Source organism: Limanda limanda, chromosome 8 (assembly GCF_963576545.1).
Source record: "Limanda limanda chromosome 8, fLimLim1.1, whole genome shotgun sequence".
NCBI classification, from domain to species: domain Eukaryota; kingdom Metazoa; phylum Chordata; class Actinopteri; order Pleuronectiformes; family Pleuronectidae; genus Limanda; species Limanda limanda.
Window position 1 is genome coordinate 14,421,176 of NC_083643.1, and position 21,654 is coordinate 14,442,829.

General features: G+C 41.7%; 1 protein-coding gene across 1 annotated transcript in view; it reads right to left on the reverse strand.

The window, feature by feature from the left end:
- Nucleotides 1-1,702: 1,702 nt before the first annotated feature.
- Nucleotides 1,703-21,654, reverse strand: part of slco3a1a (solute carrier organic anion transporter family member 3A1a) — a 36,641-nt gene continuing 16,689 nt past the window's right edge. The window contains exons 3-10 of the mRNA XM_061076703.1: nucleotides 7,910-8,008; nucleotides 7,559-7,822; nucleotides 6,957-7,121; nucleotides 6,660-6,858; nucleotides 5,545-5,713; nucleotides 5,110-5,282; nucleotides 4,904-4,968; nucleotides 1,703-3,407 (exon numbers count right to left, since the gene is read on the reverse strand). Of these exons, the coding sequence (XP_060932686.1) occupies nucleotides 3,055-3,407; nucleotides 4,904-4,968; nucleotides 5,110-5,282; nucleotides 5,545-5,713; nucleotides 6,660-6,858; nucleotides 6,957-7,121; nucleotides 7,559-7,822; nucleotides 7,910-8,008 (1,487 nt within the window). The 3' untranslated portion in view covers nucleotides 1,703-3,054. The remainder of the gene's footprint in view (nucleotides 3,408-4,903; nucleotides 4,969-5,109; nucleotides 5,283-5,544; nucleotides 5,714-6,659; nucleotides 6,859-6,956; nucleotides 7,122-7,558; nucleotides 7,823-7,909; nucleotides 8,009-21,654) is intronic.

Sequence of the window (21,654 nt, forward strand, 5' to 3'; positions counted from 1 at the left end):
GTGTACCAGGAAACTCATTTTGAGGTAAAAAGAAAGTTGCATAGTGTTTACTTTTTTATTAACACAAACTAAAGTGTAAAGGATGCTGAAGTTCAGTTTTCTCCTCATGACAGAATCAGGTCTTCTGTGCTTTTGGAGGGAGCTTTGGAAGAAAAATAACCTTGATGACATGATAAAAGATGTAGTTTCATTATGTGATATATAGGATCCAGCATTTCTTGATCATGGCTCATATAGTACAGAATAAAAGGAGACATACCAGGAGAATGGCCGTTACACGAGGAGAGGAGGACAGGGACGTAGAAGGGCATCAACCCAGCAGCAGGACCGGTATCTGCTCCTTTGTGAGAGGAACAGGAGCACTTCTTAAAAATGACCTCCAGCAGGCTTCGGGGTGAAAAGTGTTTTTGACCAAACTGTCAGAAACAGACTCCACGAGGGCCCAACATTCTCTAGTGGGACCTGTGCTCACAGCCCAGCACCGAGCAGCTTCATTGGCATTCGCCACAGAACACCAGAATTGGCAGGTGTGCCGCTGGCGCCCTGTCCTCTTCACAGATGAGAGCAGGTTCACACCGAGCACATGTAACAGGTGTGAAAGAGTCACATTCTGCTGCCTGTGACAGCATCCAGCATGACCAGTTTGGCGGTGGGTCAGTGATGGTCTGGGGAGGTATATCCTTGGAGGGTCACACAGACCTCGAAGGCTGCTGTTAGATACCAGGATGAAAACCTCAGATCGATTGTCTGACCTTACGCTGGTGCAGTCGGCCCCGGGTTCCTCCTGGTGCAGGACAGGAACCGGCCTCATGTGGCCAGAGTGTGTAGGACGGCCCTTGATGAAGAAGCCACTGATGCCAGTGACTGACAATCACGCTCCCCTAGAAATCAACACTGTGAATTTAGGATTCATTTTCCAGTGTCGTCCTCCCTCAGTCTGATCTGTGAAAAATTCTGCAAGCATAATCAAATCTGGACAAATGATCCACGCTGCACATTTTTCTTGCCCAATTTCTTTTAGTTGAGAACAGGTTTATTGAATTATTTAATATCGAGAATCCCATTAACAGCTTCTCAAAGACTCAATGGCTCCTTCTACTTGTGAATAGACTAAAAGCTAAAGTGAGGAAGTCTTTCTCAGGTCAATTCCTCACATCTTACTGAGTGAGCACTTAGCGCTACATCGATCACCTTTGTATTATGAGCCGTGAACAGAGACAGACGGTTTCACACTCGTCCATTGATGGTGCTTTTATACTTTTATAGTGAGGGTTACAAAGGTAAGTGAGAGTATTGGATGGAAAATAACAGATTATATTCAGTATATCTAATCCTTACTCAGCTCAATAATACTTTTATTATTATATACAGTTGGTAATATCAGCCTTAGTTATACATAAACATAACTAATACATAAGTGTTGACGAGTATAACAAAAAAAGTATTATTAGGGTTGTTATCGTATCACGCTTCATTTCTAATAAATTATGTTAGTGTTTTATTTTCTTGTACATTTCCATCTTTGTGTCTCATTTAGTTTGTCTTTTGTTGTCAATGTTTTTTTAAATTTTAAATACATTCATGTGTTTTCTGAAGGTTGTTTAAAAAGATTAACACCAAACCAAATACGAGGTTAGAACTGGACACAACAAAAAAACCTTCACATTTCAGTACATTTTCTGAAAAATTATTTATTTCCAGAGTAAAATAAATGATATGTTGCCATACAAAAAGTGTAAGAAAACGGACTAATTCAAAACTGTAACTGCAGAGAGATCAGTAGAGGAGCAGGTTCGTATTTTCCCAGATCCGTCAAAGAGACGTCCGGGAACATATTCAGTGTTGTTTGCTTCGTTTGCACACGTAGCTTCCTGTAGCTTCCTTTACCCCAAATATCACGACCTAGCTTGAAGACACAGATTCTGTGTGTGTGTCTTTTTATCCCCACTAATGCAACATAATATAAACTGTCCAAAATCTTTAGACACACATCCCAAGATTAGATTATATATATATATATAAACATAATTTATCCTTTCAAACACAGTCTAATGAAACATTCTGGGCCAAATGAAATCAAAATATATTAATAATCTTTTAATGTCAAAACATAAAAGATATTTCTCTTGATTTTTTTTAAATGTTAGCTCTCCCACTAGGTGCAAAAGTCAAAAGAAAAGAAACATTCTTAATTCTTAATTGAATAATCCCTTATTAAGACATATTAGGCTGAATAAACTCTGCAGATGTAAAAAACAAACATGGAAATGAAACAAACCTGCAGTCTGACACGAGACGAGAATCAAACATGGACATTTTAAAGAGGAATTGCACATTTGCACCAGTGTGCCGGTGCCCGTGATCCAGCAAGAGAACAAGAAACTGAACAGTGCATGATGACATCGACACACTATTGTATGAAGTTATTCCTCTCGACTTTTGACGGTTAAAACATCTAATAGGCCACTATAATAAACCTGTCAGTGTTTCTGTCCTCTTTTTATAATAAGAAAACTTCCTGCATCAAAATAAATGCATTCACTGATCTCAACTATTCCTTTGTAAACACTTGGCAACTTTTAAATATGAATAACTGGTAAAGAACCACCCAAACGTTTTATTTCCAACACATCTTTGCTGCTGAGAGCGACAGACAGAACACACAGTGCACTGACTGAAAGGAGGCTAATTATTTTCTCCACACAGATCACTGAGATCATGACCTAAAAAAATATGGCAACTATATATGTCGCAGCATCTCGTCCTCTCACTAATAATCAACTAGGACTGAGCCTGACAGTACTGGAGAGGTTTTCTACCACCAAGTCAACACAGGAAGTCACCGGCAAGACGACGACTCGCTGATCGTAAACAACTAAAATGGACCCTTTCAAACGTTTACAGAGGACGTGTCTCCTACGGCCTTAAATAGATTGCTTTGAAAAAAATTTTTTTATTTCATCTTATTTCAAGAAAAGACTAATAAAATCATCAAATATTCCTTTGAGAGAATATGAACGTCCACGTTGTCCTTTTTTCCTGCTTTTACACAAACTATAAAACTGACTCCATATTTTCACAAAGCTCGTGGTCCTCTAGGTTATATATGAACTTTGTCCGGTCCACTGGTTTAGGGCCGTCCGTGAGCGAGGGGTAATACTCGGTTGGGCTCATGTAGCCCTCGTGAGTCTTAATGTACTTCTTGTAGTTCCTGCGTAGGCAGTACCATGTGGTGGCGTAGAGGAGGAAGGCGACGCCTTTCAAGATGATGGCGAGGCTTACGTACAGATGCCGGTAAGCCACGTTGTCGTACAGCAGGCAGGCGCCCTTCTCACCGCAGTCCGAGCTCCAGAAAAGGCAAGTGGAGTCGATCCCAGCACCGAAGATCAGCGGAGGAGGGATGAAACCTGGAATACGGAGAGAAAGCAAACTCAATCAGTTTCTATAAAAATGACTTTATGTTTTATTTGTCATATGTAGGTCAAAGACAAGTGCTGGACGAGAAGGACAGATCCGCTCAGCAATGCAATAAGAGCAATTATTAAATTGCTGTCCCAGCACGGAGGCATAAAAAGTAAAATACAATACAATAATACTATAAACATTAAAGTGTAGAACTGACAAGCGTATACTGTATAGAGATATGAATGTATAAGTTATTGCGAATATATATGTATAAGTTATGTTGTTTCTGGGTACATGATTAATCATTAGTTCATTTTATTTAAACTTATTTTCCTGTTTTGTCACATTTCATAATTACACAGTAAACATCTGTCTCAATACATCACTTCTCCAATTTAAAACCTCTACTCAAAAGACATGAACAGTTTAACTCTAGTAACAAGTATCTTATGTAAATGAACTGTGAAGTCAGTCTCCAAGTAAACATGTATTTTAAAGCTTGAACGTTTCATCCCGTTTTGAGCTGTAATGATTGAATCTTTCTTGAAGGGACAGTTTAGGGACATTTTGTGAGATGTATTGATTAGATTTCTTTGCAGGAATTACATCATAAGAGTCTCTTGTCTCTGAGGCTACACCCTGCAGCGGTTAGCTTAGCATTAAGACTGGAAACAGAGGGATACAGCTAGCCTGGCTCTTTGTCAATAGACTGCATTTACATAGAGTTTTATAATCTTCATGAACACTCAAAGGGCTTAACTTTGCAGATTGACACACACACACATTAATGCAGCACACGCTGTATATATTTATTCTCTCCCTCGCACATCCCATTCTCCTGCTGGGGCACAAACATCAGGGCAGGTTTAGTATTCAAAGTCTTGCCCAAGGACACTTTGACTTGCAGACTGGAGGGAGCCTGGAGCTGGGAATTGAACCCTGACCTTCTGTTCAGTGGGTGGCTGCGGCTCAGGAAGTCGACACAGACAGAGTTTTCTACGGATCAGGCACCACATTAAAGCAGGTAACTGGTTTTAATGGTGTTGCTGACCAGTGTATTTCTCTATCGAGCCCCTGTCTATAACTGGCAACTGTCGACTGGCTTCTTCTTTACCAAACAGAGTATAATACTAAATACATTTTAAATATGTTGTTCTTTCCCTTAAGACAAGAAAAAACAAACGAATGAAAAGCTTAAAAATAAAACCGCATTGTGTCTCTTCCATGTCCTGTTTGCCAATGTGTGTCTCCATAATCTCATTTCCATTTTCTTAGTTCCATTACTCCTCCCTCCTCCATCTGTTTTTCCACTGTCATCAACTGTAATGTCATGTTTTAATCCACTTTATTTATTTATTCTCTGTGTGGAAATAAACAAAACCAATAAAGCAGCTGAGGCTCATTGAGTCATGCGTTTGTGTGAGTGATGAGATAATGTGAGTGAGGTCCGCGCGCACGCTATCACACACGCACACACACACAGAGGCTGTTTTCTTACCGAGGAGCCGCAGCAGAAGAAACAACACCCCGAGTGCGTATGATTTCAGCTCAGGGCTCACGGTCCTTAAAGAGAAGCAGATAGAAAACAGAGATTGAGATGTTTTCATTTTCAAATTGGATTCTGTCATTGTTCCATCCCATTCACATATTCCTACACAACAAAAAGCAGGGCCCTCCTGTACGTTCATATCCACAATCCACTACCTGATTAGGATGATGACGGAGGGCGTCTGGGCCATGGCTCCCACCAGGCTGCAGGCACAGATCACACACAGGAAGATGAGAAACGATTCCTGGCAGCCCGGCATCGGACACTTCCCGGGAACCGCCGTGGCGTATTCGCTCTCGGTTGATATGCAGCCGCATCCCGTCAGATTCTGTGAATGGATTACGAGGAAAACGTATTATATCTGGTGTGCACTGCTTTTAACATTAAGAAGAAGAAACAGGTGTCAGCGCACTGGAACTAAATGATTTGCTCTTGGAAAAAGGCAAACATTACTGATGAAACCTCTGTGGTGAGACTATACTCTCAGTAATGGTGCGATTTTTTGCGCTGCTGAGCTGAGAGAAATGTGCATGAGATTTGACTGGAGAGGACAGGAGGATCACAGAGCACAGGTGTAGCAGACTAAAGACCTTAGTGCCGTTAGATGCTGTTTGACTGTTTGCTCGTCGGGTGCAGCCTGCGAAGCAGGAGGACAGGTACGTGATCCCGTTGGAGCCGCACACGGGGCTGATGGAGGAGGTGAAGCAGTTGCAGTGACTGATGCACTGAGCCTCTGGTTTCTCGCCCACCCGCAGAGTCCTGAACGGAGACAGGAAAAAAATAATAACTGAGTGTCCTTTTGCACTGAAAGAGCCAACGAGGTCTGTGAAAGACAGAATCAAAGAAGCACTCGTGACCCTTTATCGGTAATACCACGGGTCTCCGGTGTACTTTTAACATCTCCATGGAAACTGCACCATCGTTGCACCTGCTCGGGGGCAGGTGGGGGTCAGGCTGATCGAAAACCAGTATAATCCTGAAGTCTCTTTTTCCTCATGGTCCCCATATGGACAGACAAATCCTACTCTCAAAAGATGTTAACGTAGCAATAAGCCTGGACAAAAACAACCGGACAAGTATTTTAGTTTTTACTGGAGCTAAAGAAGAAACTCTGAGCTGATGCAGATCGAACCTGCAGGGTAAAAAATAATCTATATATTTATGTGGATCCAATAAAAATCTCCAAACACAGGGGTCCAGAAGAATGTTTGTTTTTCTGCACCGAAATAAAAAGGCAATGACATCAGCTTCATGGATCAATAAGAGCTTCTGATGATCGAATATGGACTGAAGGACCTGACATCTATATCAAACCCACGGAACACAAGTGCTTGTACACAATATACACTAAGGTTTGGTGTGTGTCATAAAATCATTACTGCGTAAAAGACAAATTATTTTTCACCCCTTTCTCCCCCCCCCTCTTATATCGTAGGGTTATAATGTGTGACGCTACGATACTGTCGTAATGAGGAAATTAATATAACTGTCCTATTATTTTTGTCTTGGTCTAATTTATTACTTTGTACTTTCTAAAAATCTCATGTTAATTATATATTTAACATTTCATGTGTGACACTACTTTTATGAAAAGTACAAAACAAATTAAGCATGATTGATTGATATAGTCATTTTAACTATTTACTGTATTGGGGTTTAAATACACATGGCTGCAGTTTACTTGGTTATTGAGTGATTCTCTTACTCGTTGCCATATGGGACGGTCACCCCAGCAACGGGACCCGTGTCGCAGCCCAGGAAGAGGAAGGAGACGTAGCAGGCGGTGGAGATCAGGTTGACCAGCATGGCCATGCGAATGGCTCCCAGCGCCGACAGGTTCAGCTTCTTCACCAGCAGACCGCCCATGAAGATCCCCAGACACGCACACGGAATAGCTGTCATACCTTTAAAAAATAAAATAAAAAATTGATTACACCGTCTGTTAGAATTAAATACTAACATGCACAGTGAGATTGTGCACAAGCTGGATCTGAGCACAGACCTAAGAGCTGGTTTGCTGAGGTGGTGGTGAGGTTGAACTGCTGCTCCAGGTATTTCCCCAGGAAGGCTGCGAAGCCGGCCACCACGGCGATCTCCATGCACGCTGCCAGGACGATGCAGGTGAACACCGGGTTCGACAGGAGGTGCTTGGTCACCTTGGGAATCACTGGACAAACAGAGAGAAGTAAGGATCACAATTCATATCCAGGTGCAGGACAGACGGGATTCTCTTGATTGATGATAAATAAATAAATTATACACCAATGAAATCTCAACGAATCAAACATTTTCTGCTTTAGTTTCCTGAAATATGTAAAAGCACATTTTCATTATGTGGATTTCTTCTACATTTAAAACATGTAAGCTGCTGCAGAGGGGGAGCAAACTGCCACTAAGTACTTTTGAGATACTTTGCTTTAGACCTTATTCTGCTTTTAACAAGTTGTTGGAATTAGTTTTACACAGAAAACCTGTTACGAGTCAATAAAATATGATGGCTTTTTTAAATTATCATCTGCTTATTTAATACACAAGTATAATATACTACACAATATTAATAATATAATCCAAAACAGAAAACACTGTAGTGCTGTGCACGCTCACCCCTGAGTTGCTGACAGCAGGTGGGGCTGTTCACCGGCTCTTGGTTGCATACGACCCCATTGCTGGGCTTTGGAGTCTCTGTGTAGTCTGTATGAGAGGGAGGAAGCATAACCTGCTCGTTCTCTGCCCCCTCCTCCCTCGGCAGCGACTGAGGGAAGCCAAACATGAAGAGAGCCGAGCAAAAGAGTAAGGCACCGCACAGGAGGAAGCCGGCCCACCAGGCCCCGATCCACCGCGGGTCCTCTGGAGTGATGCCCAGCAGATCTGATGGAGAGGCACAGCAGGAGTCAGTGGAGCGCACGCACAGGGAAACACAAGGATACAAAGCAGGAGAGATAACAAAAAAGTCACCTGTGTCAATGAAGATGGCATCCACATAGTACTTAGTGCAGAGGGAGCCGAGGATGAAGCCACAGGCTGGACCGAACACCAGCGTGGAGAAGAGGATTCCTGCACAGACATTACAAACAAAGAATAAGTTCAATGTTTGCTCTCACTCATGTGGGACTTTAAAGAATATGTTTATGGTGACAAAAACAAGTAGGACAGCTTTGTTAAAACACAAGGGAACATTGTAGAGTGGAACATCATCAACAAAAATCTTTAAAGGCTCTGTATAATAATGTTAATGCCTTTTAGATGAGGGATAATTTGTACCATGTGCAATCAAAACAATGGACGAACAGAATTGAAATGTTCCTCTGGGTAATACAATAAGTAGTGGCATGTTGGTATTATGTAGGGTGGCACGGTGGTACAGTGGTTCTGTCACAGCAAGATGTTCCTGGTTAGAATCCTGGTTTGACCAAAGACAGATTGTGGTGAGGTTACTTGGAAACTTAAAATTGACTGTAGGTGTGAACGTGAGTGTGATTGGTTGTTTGTCTCTATAGGTCAGTGCTGTGAATCGCTGGCAACCTGTGCAGGTCGTACCCCGCATCGCCTAATGTCAGCTAGGATTAGCTCTAGCCCCCCCCCGACCATGAAGGCACGCTCATGTTTCAGAGGCGAGCTTTGGCAAAATAAAACATTTGCTTTCTGTGGCACTGCAAATCACATGGAGTTCAACTTTGGTGAACTTTGACCCGAGATATTTTCTGTGTATATGTGGGACTGTGCACGTAAAGGGTGTGGTTTTGCTGTGTTCATTGTTTTAAAAGGTGAGAGAAAGACAAATGTCATTTTATCATGAAAGCTATTTTACACCCGATCAACATCAAGGAAAGACCCTGTGATGTTTCAGGTTTAATGTGGGTCTCCACCGTCTCCACCTTGCAAGTCTTGTTTACTTTTATGTGGCTTTTTCAGAAGGTGGAGGGTTGAAGTTTGACAGCAAAAAACATTTAGGCTGCCGTGAAAGATCAAATCCAGCAACCTAAATCCACGAGGCGAGCAGTGGCAGCTCACATGGCGACTGTGCTCGTTACAATCACGCGCGCCAAACCCCCCACCCTCACTGGGTAACACACTGAACCCACAGTTACGAACACACATATGGACCAGTTGTTTTGCATTGCCCCAGTTTGCTCTGGTGGGCAGCTGGAGATGAGAATATGGAGCCTGATCCCAAATCCTCATTAGAGCGCTGTCAGCAGGGTGAGAGTGTGATGCTGTGACTCAGACGACAGGCAGATATTAACACACACAAGTTCAGTTTGGGGAGATAAATCGCTGCCTGTGTGTTTGTCCTGTGATCTGTGTGTATAATACGATTGTCGTATGTTGTGTTGGACCGATCAAAACGTTTCACAACAACGGCAATGCCAGAGCTTCAAATGATATTATCACCGCTAACGCCGCTTCCTCCTCCTCCTGGTTTTGCAGCGCGAGCAACGTCCCGTTCACCGGCGGCCGTTTGCTCCGAGCATCGCAGTCGCTCAAGTAAACGATTTTTGCTCAAGTGCTCAAGCCACTTAACGCACATGCATGGAAACTTTGACTAAGCTTTGTGAGAGCGAGCGAACAAGCTTCCTGCCTTGACCACCCACATAGGAAGGGAGTCGACCCAATTCACATAGTTTCACATCACATTCACATCGTAGTTTATTCTTCAAATGAAGGAAATTGCTCACGGATTTTTTAGGAGCGGCCGCGGTGCCTATAGAGTAGTAAAAACAGGCTGATTTAGGAAAAGTGATGGGTGAAACAAAAGAAAAGCGGTTTTCATAGTGGGTGGGAGCATATTTCTTCTTTTTCCACACAACTGAAAACTTTTGTTGAGGTGTCAGATACAGATGTGTGTCCACCGGAGATGAGAGCATGACAGGCTTCCCCCTGCTGGCGTCTTTGCAAATTGTAAAGAAGGCAGGTAGCAGGAAAAGGCTAACTTCCTCTCTGCTGACAGTCCTAATGCAGCCAAATCTGAAACTAAACTTTAAAACAACCAGGTGAAACAACAGCCTTTAACCACATCCAGCAGTCGGAGAGCTGCAGCCGCTGTGTGACTACAGCGAATTTGCCTGCGGTTCAGCAAATGAGGCGTGTGCTCTCTCGGCATCGAGTGTTTCCTTAGAAACTAAGTGTTGTCTCCTCGTAGCAACAACATCACAACGGCTCTAACCACAGGAAACCTCAGAGAGGAAGTTCAGTTCGTGAAATCACCTTAAGGGACATGGCGGCTCAGCCGAAGCCCACGACTCCAAACGACCACAGGGGGGGGATAAATGTTTCCAGTGAGATCCTGTGCCTGTTCCCCGATTGTGTAGGAAAGGCTGTCTCCTTGATGATAACATTGTGCCACAGAACGATTCCCGCGTGAGGAAAAGATCACTAATCTAAGAAAGACCACGCGTTCCTTAACCATCTGCATAGTGTGAACAAGAAAGGAGGGGCGTGCGGTTTTTGAAGTTCGTGATCATTTCCTTGGAAAATAAATACAAACGTGTTTCACAGCTTTTTTTCATCACTGTCTTGAGGTTAAAGGCAGCAGAAGAAAAGCATATGCAGCAAAGCTCAGGCTTTTATAACAGGATTAAGCTAGCATGAGCATGAACTGGATCTTGAAGTCAAAACACAAGCAAAATGTTACGTCCAACACTGCTCCTGCTTGGTTTCTCTCACTTTCCCTTCATCCATGAGAATCTACTCAGCCTGAGATGTTTAAAATGAAAACAAATTTCTTTGGAAAGACTAAAAACACCAAATCTTAACTTTCTCTGTTTAGCCATCCAGTTTGACTTTCAAGGTTTTGGGTTTTTCATGCTAAGTTAGGCTAAAATCGAGAACTAACCGAGCTAGCCTTTGCGACAGAACCCTTCCCAAACCTCAAACTCAAAATCTTTTGTCCAAACTTGGCCCAGTTCATAACCTGTACGGGACTGTGTAGTTTCATGATGGAATATTTCATGTCACACTGTGTGAAGTTTCGAATTATAATTTTCGCAGTTAACATGTTATCAGCTGCCTTCAAAAGGTGCTTGCAAGTAGATTTTACTATTATTTCGTTTTTCGCCCTGTTCTCAGTTTGACCGTTGTATCTGTTGGCCAGTTTTATCGGACCGATATGAGCCTGTCACAGACGCGGATCAGCGTTTATGTTTATTTTGATGAGCTGATATGAAAACTTTAATTTTACTTTCTTTACTTGTTAATAAGCAATACATCATAAAAATTTTATTTATTGCCTTTAGAAATGTTTCTTTCTTTACTATTGGTGCTGGCTTCGGTCCAAAAAATCCATATAGGTCGAGCTCTAGATTTGATTGTTATTATGTTATATATAACATAATAACAATCATGTATATATATATATTTGTATATATGTGTTCTCCTATGTATAAACAGACTTTGGTGTGCAGGAACTGAGCAGAGATCAGGAATGCTGCATTTGGCTGCATTAGGACTGAGCAGAGATCAATTATATGTGAGCATAAATCTGAGCTGAGGGGTCTGCTTCATGTGAAGGATTCCCTTGGGCTTTTATATATTGACATACTGGTTACTTTGATTATAAACTTCTCTTTCCCATCAACCTCGGTGCTTCCTCCTAATCTAATTGCAAATAACTAACTCTGACTGTGAGACCTTTGCTCTCAGGTCAAAAATAAAAAGACTTCTGTGCCTGGACTGTACTGGGTCATATTTCATGTTTGTTCCCGACAGGATTAAACAAAAAAAAAGTTAAGCACATAAAATCTCCGTGAAGGACAATACACAAGCACAGCCGCGGGTCTAATCTTTGTACACTACTTTTCCAAACGGCCTCTAAATCCCATTTCCCTTCCTGCAGTCCTGTTATGAGATAAGTACAAAACAAACTAATTTGTTCATGTTGTAGTTCGCCTGAGCCTTTTAGTATCCTGTGAATTATACTCTCAGGGGAGCATGTCAGATGCAATTCAATAACAAAGCCGGGCTCTAGCGTTTTTGTCTCCCTCTAATATGTTTAGAGACCAAGTGAAAAGACTGGGAGAGCGTGCGTCCGTCCACGAGGTTCGTCCATTTCCGGATGTTAATCAAACCACAGATGCACCACACAACCTTCACACAACATTTGTAAGGTTACGCACATATTCGAGTTTCTAGTTTTAATTTGGGTTACTGCTTAAAAAGGTTTACATGCTTTCATCACATTGAACATTTCTGCCGATCTTCTTTTCGGTCTCTTTAAGAACCCCACCTGATAAAACCCAGGCTGCTCTGATTGGCCAGCTTGCCCCTTCTGTTTTGATTGGTCAACTGCTTCTGGCTTGTGCAGGAAATGGCGGCTTCGGCTCTTGTTTACCTGGCTTCATTAGGACGAGTGCCAGATAAGCAGCTAATGCGTTAATGCTTCACAGAGGGGTGTGCTCCAAAAAGTGTTTGTCTGAGGAATATTTGATTGACTGGTGCCTCTGCTCTTACAAGAAAAGTTGAGCTCTTGACAATGGATGATGTCGCCCGATTCAAAAGTGAATGAGCAGTGTTTCTGCGGAATATCGGCCGGAACCATTGACGAGGACCAATGTTTGTCCAAAAAAAAGGTATATATGTATCAATCTATAAAGAGAACTGAATATGTCTCCTTTGGTAAATGGTCTGTATTTATACAGCCCTTTTCTAGTCTTTTAGCCATTCACTTATTCACACACACATTCATACTTTGAGTCTATGGGCAGCACTTTTTCTATGAGAGGAAGTTCAGTATCTTACCCAAGGACACTTCGGCATGCAGAATGGGGACATATGGGATAAAGGTTGAATATATAAAGGCATATGCATTTGCTTCAAAGTAAAGAGAGCGTTTGTTTGTGTATCTTGTGCAAACTGTTGATCAGAATCTGTATTTCATGTCTTGTGTTTGTGGTTTAACAGATATGGAAGGACGTGCTGTTTCACACACAAGCACATGAGTAGGTTATAGCACCATTGCATTGGTGCTATAGCCTACCATGTAAGTAGGTTATAGTAGGTTATCATGTCTGTACAATTGCATTGTACAGACATGAGATGGTTAGAGCAAAAACCCAGCTGCCCTCTCCTGAAAACCACTCCTGAGAGTAACGCAGTGCCATGCAAAACCAAGTGGGAGGCCAATTTGTCGCTGCTCGACAATTACACGAGGTTCTGCACAAAGCTACAAGAGGCCATGCTCCCAAAGATTTGTTTCTTTAAACCATCCAACTCAAGTGCTGGAGATTTTAAACCAATGCATTGTGAGGTTAAAAAGAAAAAGCTCAAAGGCAAATGGAAATGTCAGATACATTACAGCTGCACAGTCCAGAGTTCATATCCGCCTCTCACTGTACAAAGGGAATTCCTTCTCCTCCTCCGTTAATCCTGCTCAAGTTGCCTCAGTAATCCCCCGGCTAAATAAGAGCAGAGGGACGCTGCGTTGTGGGAGGCCAAACAAGAGCTTGTGCCACTTCTACATGGAGCCAGACTGAATCCGAGTGTGAGCTAAATGATCTGTGAAGACAAAGACCAGAGCCAGTGTCTCCGCTGTCCACGATGCGGCCTGAGCATGAATTTATGTCAGAAGGTCAACGCAGAGCACGGACCAGGAAGTACACAGGATTTTAAGGTTGTCTTAAAAGTAACGATTACATTTTAAGATTGTGAGATTTATGGAGCTTTCAAACACAACAGCTCTCTCTTCCCCGGCTGCTGTACATCAAGCCATAACATCCTCTGCGTAAAGACAGTTTTTTAAGACTCAGGAGACTCGGGGGAGTAAATTGCTCAAGCAGGCGAGAGACGTCAGACCGTTTCCTGCACGTCCGCCGACAGTCGGCTGGCATCACTCACTCTGACGGTTACACAAAAGATTCAGACAATTATGACAACACCTTGACTGAGACGAATCCACGCAGCACACCTACAGTAACAAGCTGCCATCTGCTTCCTGGCAACACGCTGCCTCCGCTCTCATCAGCTGCACAGAGACAGTTCAGCTGTTTACAGTAGTTTGTCAGGGATATTTTACACTGTGGTTGCAGCCAGGTTATAGCCAGGAAGAGCATAAACGTCAGAGCTTCTTATCTATGGTGCTGACTGGAAATTAGCCACATAGTGACTAATTATCTATTAGAAAAGATTAAAAAATGTTATGATCCTGTGTGGCTGATCAATGATTCTGATTAAAATCCTTTAATGTAGCTGTCAGGCGTGAAGCTTCGCTAGTTTATACTTCGGTCATTTCTAAGTCATCGTATTTTTCAACCTTGGTCCTATATGTTTATTAATATGTTGTGTGAATGAATGGTTCTCCACACACCTTAGAATCAGTTCAGCAGGTCGCCCCCGACTGGCAGCTGTGACATGGAGACAGTTGCCACATCTGATCTCGTGGGGCAACTGGGGCATTCCCAGAAACGCTCAAATTAACTATCTTTGGCTTTTATTGGTGAAATAAAAACACTTTAAGTCAACATTTCCTGGACATGTAGCCATGGCTGCCTGGCATGAATCATGTAGCATCTGGCATATATCCAATGTCTGGTACATTCTCCTGCTACTGAGCTGGTGCCTAGTAAAATAGCAAGACAATACTAATTCACCTCTAAAGAGTAATTTGTAAATTGTGCAAATGTCCTTATTAATACTGTTATTCAACATGAATATGCTATCTTCACTTATTTGTCCCTGTGGCATTTCACAGTTTAGTAAAAAAACATGATCTCACTAAAGCATTTTCTCCACTGACCAACATTATGAAAGAGTGTCTGTAAACGTTTGACAGAATTTTTCCAACTATAAAAAAGGTAAATTATTAATGTTACCTCATCATTTGAATTATTATAACCATCATTTCCGTTCTACATTATATTTGTAAAATTTTAATTTGATTACATTATAACACCAAGGTAAATATATGTGGAAGATCTATATGAAAAAACCACTAATAAAACATGACAGATACGGAAGCTTGAGCCCTCCTGCACCTTGCTCTCTGCTCTGGTTCTCACTCGGCCTTTTGCTGCACTTCTTTGTCATTTCACGCTGACGTTATCCCCCCCCATGATATGAGTGAAAATGACACACATAAAAGGGGAAATGTGCTGGTGGCTGGGCTTTTTGATTACAAACTGCCGATTTCATCTCCTGTTGCGGTTCAAACGAGCCGTGTGAAAAAGTACTGGTGTTACATCCGTGCTCGAGCGTTGAATTTTTTTTTTTTAAATCAATCAGTCAGATATAGATAATTATTACAATAAATGTCACATTACAATATCAGTTTAAAGACATATTTTTTCTCCTGAGTGAAGATTGTGGTTTTAAACTCTTCTTTATGAGCAGAGAATCACAAGCATTTTTATAATCTGAGGTCTATTAGCTATGTGATATACCTCCTCAACCTGCTTACATGATGTATAATCATTAAATTGATATATCTTGAATGTTTGCAATAACAGTGACTGGTCAAATCGCCAACTTGTTTAAATGTTGACACTGTATATTTACCACATAGCCTGTTGCTCTGTGGGTTTCTTTAAACAGGTCAGTACATTCGCCTCATTACCGGCTAAAAACAGGGGCATTTTAAGCAGCTAAACACAAGCTTAAGATAAAAAGACACACGCCAGCATGTGTCTCGTTTCATTAAGAAAATGCATTTCAATATCAGGTTTTATACGTCACTCTAGTAAAAAGCAATTTAAGAGAGGGGTTACATTATGTCCTGCTTCTCAAAATACTGTCTGGTAAATCTGCTGATAACAAATATGGACTTTGCTCAACACATTGTACCTGCTGTATTGAAATTTCTGGAAAAAATGAATAAATTAAAAGAAACTTCAAACACTCAAGGAATATTCTAACTTCCTGTCCGGTCTCTGTAGAGTTCTTTTTTTATTTGTCACATCTTGTCTCCATCCTCAAGTCATTTGTCTGCAGGCACTCTGAGGGGAACTGACGAAATTCTTATCTTACATTTCTCAAACCATCGGACTGAGGACCCACTTCCTCGTCTATCTTTGGACGACACTCAGACTCAGAGGCTCCGTGACACTCGCTTGACATTTAGGACATGAACTCGTGAGCAACAAAAACAAGCAGGAAATTAACTAATTCCGACGTGAGAAATCCCTATACTGGGATCAGGTACGATTTAAATTCTGTAAACATGTAGCCAAAAACCAAAAGCCAGACACGATCAGGGTATGATGACGTCAGGGCGTGCAGGTCGCTGCGGCAGGATCAAACACAAACAGGTAAAAGTCGTGCAAATGTCGACTCCGAGGTGAAGTCTATTTTAATGAGGTAGAGAGAAGATTAATGGCGACAAAAGCTTCAGTGATCCATAAGTAAGCACTAACAGCATTAGACAACAGCTTTCACCAGAGGAAGTGAAGCCTCAGCCCCCCTAAGTGGCTTTCAGCATCAACCTCAACTTCCGTCGTCAATGACAACACAACAACAAAAAATGTTTCCCAATATATAAATACTGTAGCTTCTCTGTCCTATTTAGGGCACCAGGTATTGCCAAAAAGTCAATCTTTTAATAAGATAAAAATCTAATGAACAAAAATAATTTTGGGGTTATTTGGTAAGAAATTTGAAAAATACATTATCAAAATTATACATGGATGGACAGTAATTTGCATTTTTTTTCTCATTCTATCACAGTAAGGTGAAAGAATTTTTTTTCCCCCAAAGATGGACAGAGTTTACGCAGTTATATTACCGTTCTAATCATATATGACAAGAACATTTAGTTCAGAACTAAATTCTGCAGCTTCATGAAGCCAGAAACAGAAAACTATTTTTTAGCTTGAACTAACCTGACTCATAATTATAGGAAATTGTTTTTTCCATAAATAGAAAAGTTGATTACCAACTTATTGGTCCAGCTCTGGATAAATAAGTGAGACAAAACACTGGTTGGTTGGAGTGTTGGTCAGCTGTTCAGCCATGACCTAAATAACGAGCCAAAGCTTAAAGTGGGCTCTGGACTCACATTCAAATGCCATTACATCAGCATGATCCGCCTTTAACTTCAGCTTACACCCAAACTTATCAAATTTGAAACCAGCGCTCTGAACACGTGCGTTTATGACGTCAAATTAGCGTTTTCTCCTCTTGTCGACGTTTACCTTGCACCGAAGCAGACGATTGTTGCGACGGTTTCACTGAGGCCATATGGTCGCTTTATAAAAAGTGCAGCTCAAGGACACATTTAAAACTATTAGCTTTTGACCTCGAGGATGAGCGGCTGGGTTACTGCAGAGCGTCGTCCAGGCTGCGGCCGGCCGACAACACAAGGCTTCTCGGCGGCTCTCAACACCCTGTCATGTTAAGCCGAGCTCTGGCTCAATCTAAGCCTCTGAGAGGTCGAGGCCTGAAGTGGGGGGTCAGCGCCAGGCCTCTCTTCCTCACATCAACGGTCTACTTCAACAGACTCCTGACACAAGTCTAGACCGCTGATAACAGATCATGTTTATGTAGCAGAACAATCATGTGACAGAGACAACTGTGCATGCAGCTTGTGTTGTGCGACTTTTTTAATTCCACAAAACAAAGACTTGTTTTACTGCGTCACCACTGTTTCATAAACTACTGTCCAGCCGTTTACAGACATGACCAGTGGGAGTTAAACCAGCGCTTGCACAACGCAGCGACAGGTTCTCTGTACAGACGCGTTCACAACAGCCACGAATCTTCAGCATTATTCAGGTGAGAGGTGGAGCAGCCAGATGCAGCAGGAAGTGACAGAGACAGGAAGTGACGTAGTAACTCTGCTGCAGAGATCACATGATACGGTTCTCTCTTGACATCTTCATCTGGGTTTTCCACGTGTATGACACCGCTTTTTCAGCGTAGACATTCGTTTTCTTTTTGTTTCTTTCATTTATAATATACTAATTATACGGATATAATAATTAATTCAAACCTCACTTTACATGTCAGATATTGTTTTGTTAAATTAGTATGAGTCACACATCAGGGGCAGCGGCAACTGAGCTGCCACATTATTTAGTGACAATACAGAGAAACTTCCCTCAAGTAAAACACACTTCTGTGTAATGGAAAGAAGAAAAAAGAGCAATGGAATGAACCCACAAAGTCAATAAAAACCCACATCTGGTCCCCTGACATTATATAAGACATGGGTAGGAACACTGTATGGGAGTGTTCATTTCCTGTGTTATCTAACTGATAAATACCACAATAACAAAATCTGATAATAATAACAGATCCTGGTAATGGACATGACGGAAATTACGTGGGGGAAAAACAGCTGTTGTATTTATTGTAAACCAACAAAAGACCAGTCCATAAAACTCCCAGTGTGGATGAAGAGCTGCCATCATGTTCGGAACTCAGACTTTTCCCACTCGCTGTGATTCATGAAGATTTGATTTTACAAGTCCTGTGGTTTCCAGGCAATTTCTAGGAAACTCAGTTTTTACTCAGAAATTAGTCAGATAAGGGAGAAGAAGCATTTACAGTTATTGGGAAGCCAACGGTATATTCAAGGATTTGCGCATCTAGAATCAGCACCTCTACCAACAAGTCACGTTCCAGTACAAAATGTAATCACTCCGTCTTCTTATCCTTTAAACACTTTACTTAATGTTGTCATAATTACTGTCTGAATGATCACATTATGGCAAAAAAATTGCTTTGTGAGATCACAGCGAATTTCTCCCTTGACAACCAAAGTATAAACGGTTCATCGTCGAGTCCAAGTGAACGTGTTCGACAAACATGAAAAAAAACTTCCTCAAGGCATCGATGAGAGTGCACGTAAAGATGTTCGGACGGACAACCAGGAAACACGTACAAATGTTGGATGTCTTGTAAAAATTACTAAATTATTCAGTGAGTAAGTGAAAAATAGTTGATAAACAGATTTTCATGAAAGCACCTGTTTTCATGATACATAATATTTCATGTGATATAATATTTAGATATTTTTATTTCTATAGATGTTGAGATGTATTTTTGATTTGATCAAAATACATTTCTCAAGAGCGTGTATCCAGTGTGTCTGCCTGTAATTCTCCAGTTTGGAGGTCAATGGCCTTATCCTACTTTAACCTGACATGCAGTGACTTAATCTCTGAGTCCAATTAACCCTCTGTCATCACACTCCAACTATTCCAGGAAGCACTAAAAGCCCCAATTAACCTAAATGACTCCAGCATTAGTTTGCACCAACTGGGGTTCTTTTGTCCTGCAGATTTACACTGTACATTTCGAGTTGAAGTATTTGCATACTTGTAGTATTTGTATTGCCAGTGTGCTGCTAATTGCCTAGTGAGGATTTTTATGTATGTGTATGGGTGTGGCTGTATTGTAATTGAAAGATTGAATGATAGTCATTATATGCATGAATACTGTATTTGCATTAAACACTCTTGGAATACAGCCACACAAATAAACAATTAACCTAATTTCAATCAATGCGCTTCAATAACAAACTGATCGACATTGTAGAAACATTTTTGTGTGAATCTGTACCAGACCGGCCAAATATTACAGTAACACACGCTTCGACTGCTGTTACAACAATAATGATGTTCTCTCTTGTGCCATAAAATTACATAAACTGAGCGGGCATGTTTTCAAACGGGCCACTGGTGTGATGTCAGACTGCCAACTCTGCGAACACTGGGTCAGCAAAGTAGTGAGAGAGTGTGAGAGACATAGAGGGAGAGGAGAAGGGAGGGAGAGAGATGTGCAGATAGATGCTGGGAAGGAGTTAATGTAACAGAGCAGAGCACAGTCAGTCTGCCCTGCTACACTGGTCTGTTTACAATCCAGCTTCAGATGTTTGCTCAGAGCTGGGACGGAGCGGCACACAGTCTCCATTGTTGGGCGGTGGGTGGTATGGGATGAGAGTGCGGGGGGGAAAGGGCACGAGGCCGGAGCAGTGAACGTCTCTCGACTGGAGGGCCGCAGCTGCTCTATAGAAGACGAGCAGCTCAGAGAGGGCTGGGACCGCTCCACAGCAGCTGGTAGCAGCTTCCATGGTGGTAGGCTCGGCCTATTTGACAGGATAGAGATGCCAACAGCCCGTTCCCCCACTTTCCACAGGAAGACGTGAGAGGCAGGCGCACAGCCAATTTTTACAACGCCACGTCTGCCACCAATTACTGTGAAGCACTAATTGTGCTACATCCTGAGGAAGAAGCCAAATGAGGAAGGGGTTTTGAGGAAGAAAAAAGTTGAATGGGAAGTAAATGCCTATACGCATAGGTGATAAGGCCGAAACCCGTCTAATGTTCAAAGCAATACAAGTTTATCCACTTCCTTTAGCCTCACCTTTAGAGGGTAATCACATTAAGCTTTAATGTTTTTAAGTAACAAAAATAAATGGAAATAGATTGATTTCACATCATCAACCCTTTGTTACCTTCACCAAGGGGGTAATTTGTTTGCAGGATTATGCAAAAACCACTAATCCCATTTCCACCGAACGTGGAGGAAGGATGTGGGGTCTGGGAAGAACTCATTACATTTTAGTGCAGATGTAAATGAAGGGGCGGATCCCGGATTGGTTTTTCACTATCTTTACCTATGTTTCAGTAGAAACAAGAATGTCACTCAGAAGAGTTCAAACCTCCAACGACACCCAACAATCTACTTAAATCTAAACCAAGTTGCACCAACTGTCAAACACTCATCGATATCAGTTCCCTAAATGTAGTTCTATTAAGGGAAAATGCGGAAAGGCTTTAATGAGAGCCTTTCAAGTTTGTCGAGTCTTAACATACTTATTCACACCAAACAGGTAGAACTGGAAAATCAGATGAACATCAGAAAGCACCTAGTGACACACATACTGTAACAGCAGCCTCATTAATTCACACACACCTTCGATCAACATCACAGGTGAATCCAGGTATGTTGACGTGGTGGGAACTGGCTGTTGAAATGTAACTTTATCCTGTTTATCTGTCTGAGGCTCTAAGTGGCTAAGCTGAACGAAATAAGTTTAACTATGTTTACCATGTCGACTGTCTATGGCGCAGTGTGCTAGTACGCTCAACAAATAAGCAGCAAACAACAACAGTTCATTCACCTCATGACCATAAACGTCTCGCTTCCAACATCAAAAGACAGCACGTCCTAGTAAAGAACCCCTAGCTTTTGCTGGTATCTTTCAAAGTCAGTTTTCAAATTCATCTTCTATCTATAAAACCAAAAATTCAGTACATGGTTGTTGAGATAAATTAGGCGCCAAAACGGTGGAACGACCAACTGAAAAACATTTTTATCCAGAGGGCCACATCACTAGCATGACTACAAACATAATTAACCCCTTTTGGAGTCCATCCATCCATCCATCAATCAATCCATCCATCCATCATCTATGCTGCTTTGAGGGTCATGGTGGGGTACGCATTCATTATACATTCGTATTATATCACTGCAAAACTATCATTACCAACCTTTACTGGGACAAGAAAAAGAAACAACACTTAACTCAATTAAACAAATGGAACACTACACGCTTGGATTTGACATAAGATTCTGTTTTCCCACTGAGTAAGTAAAAGTCGACTGAATCAAACAGTCAATTATAATTACTCCCCACTTATTGATCAGAGTCCATTTAATTAGGCACCGTTGTCCTTCACTCTCCACCATCAGTGATATGGGGATTAAGTGCTGAACATGCTTCTGAGTAATCCTAGGAGCCCACGGAGAAACCACTTACGAACCACTCA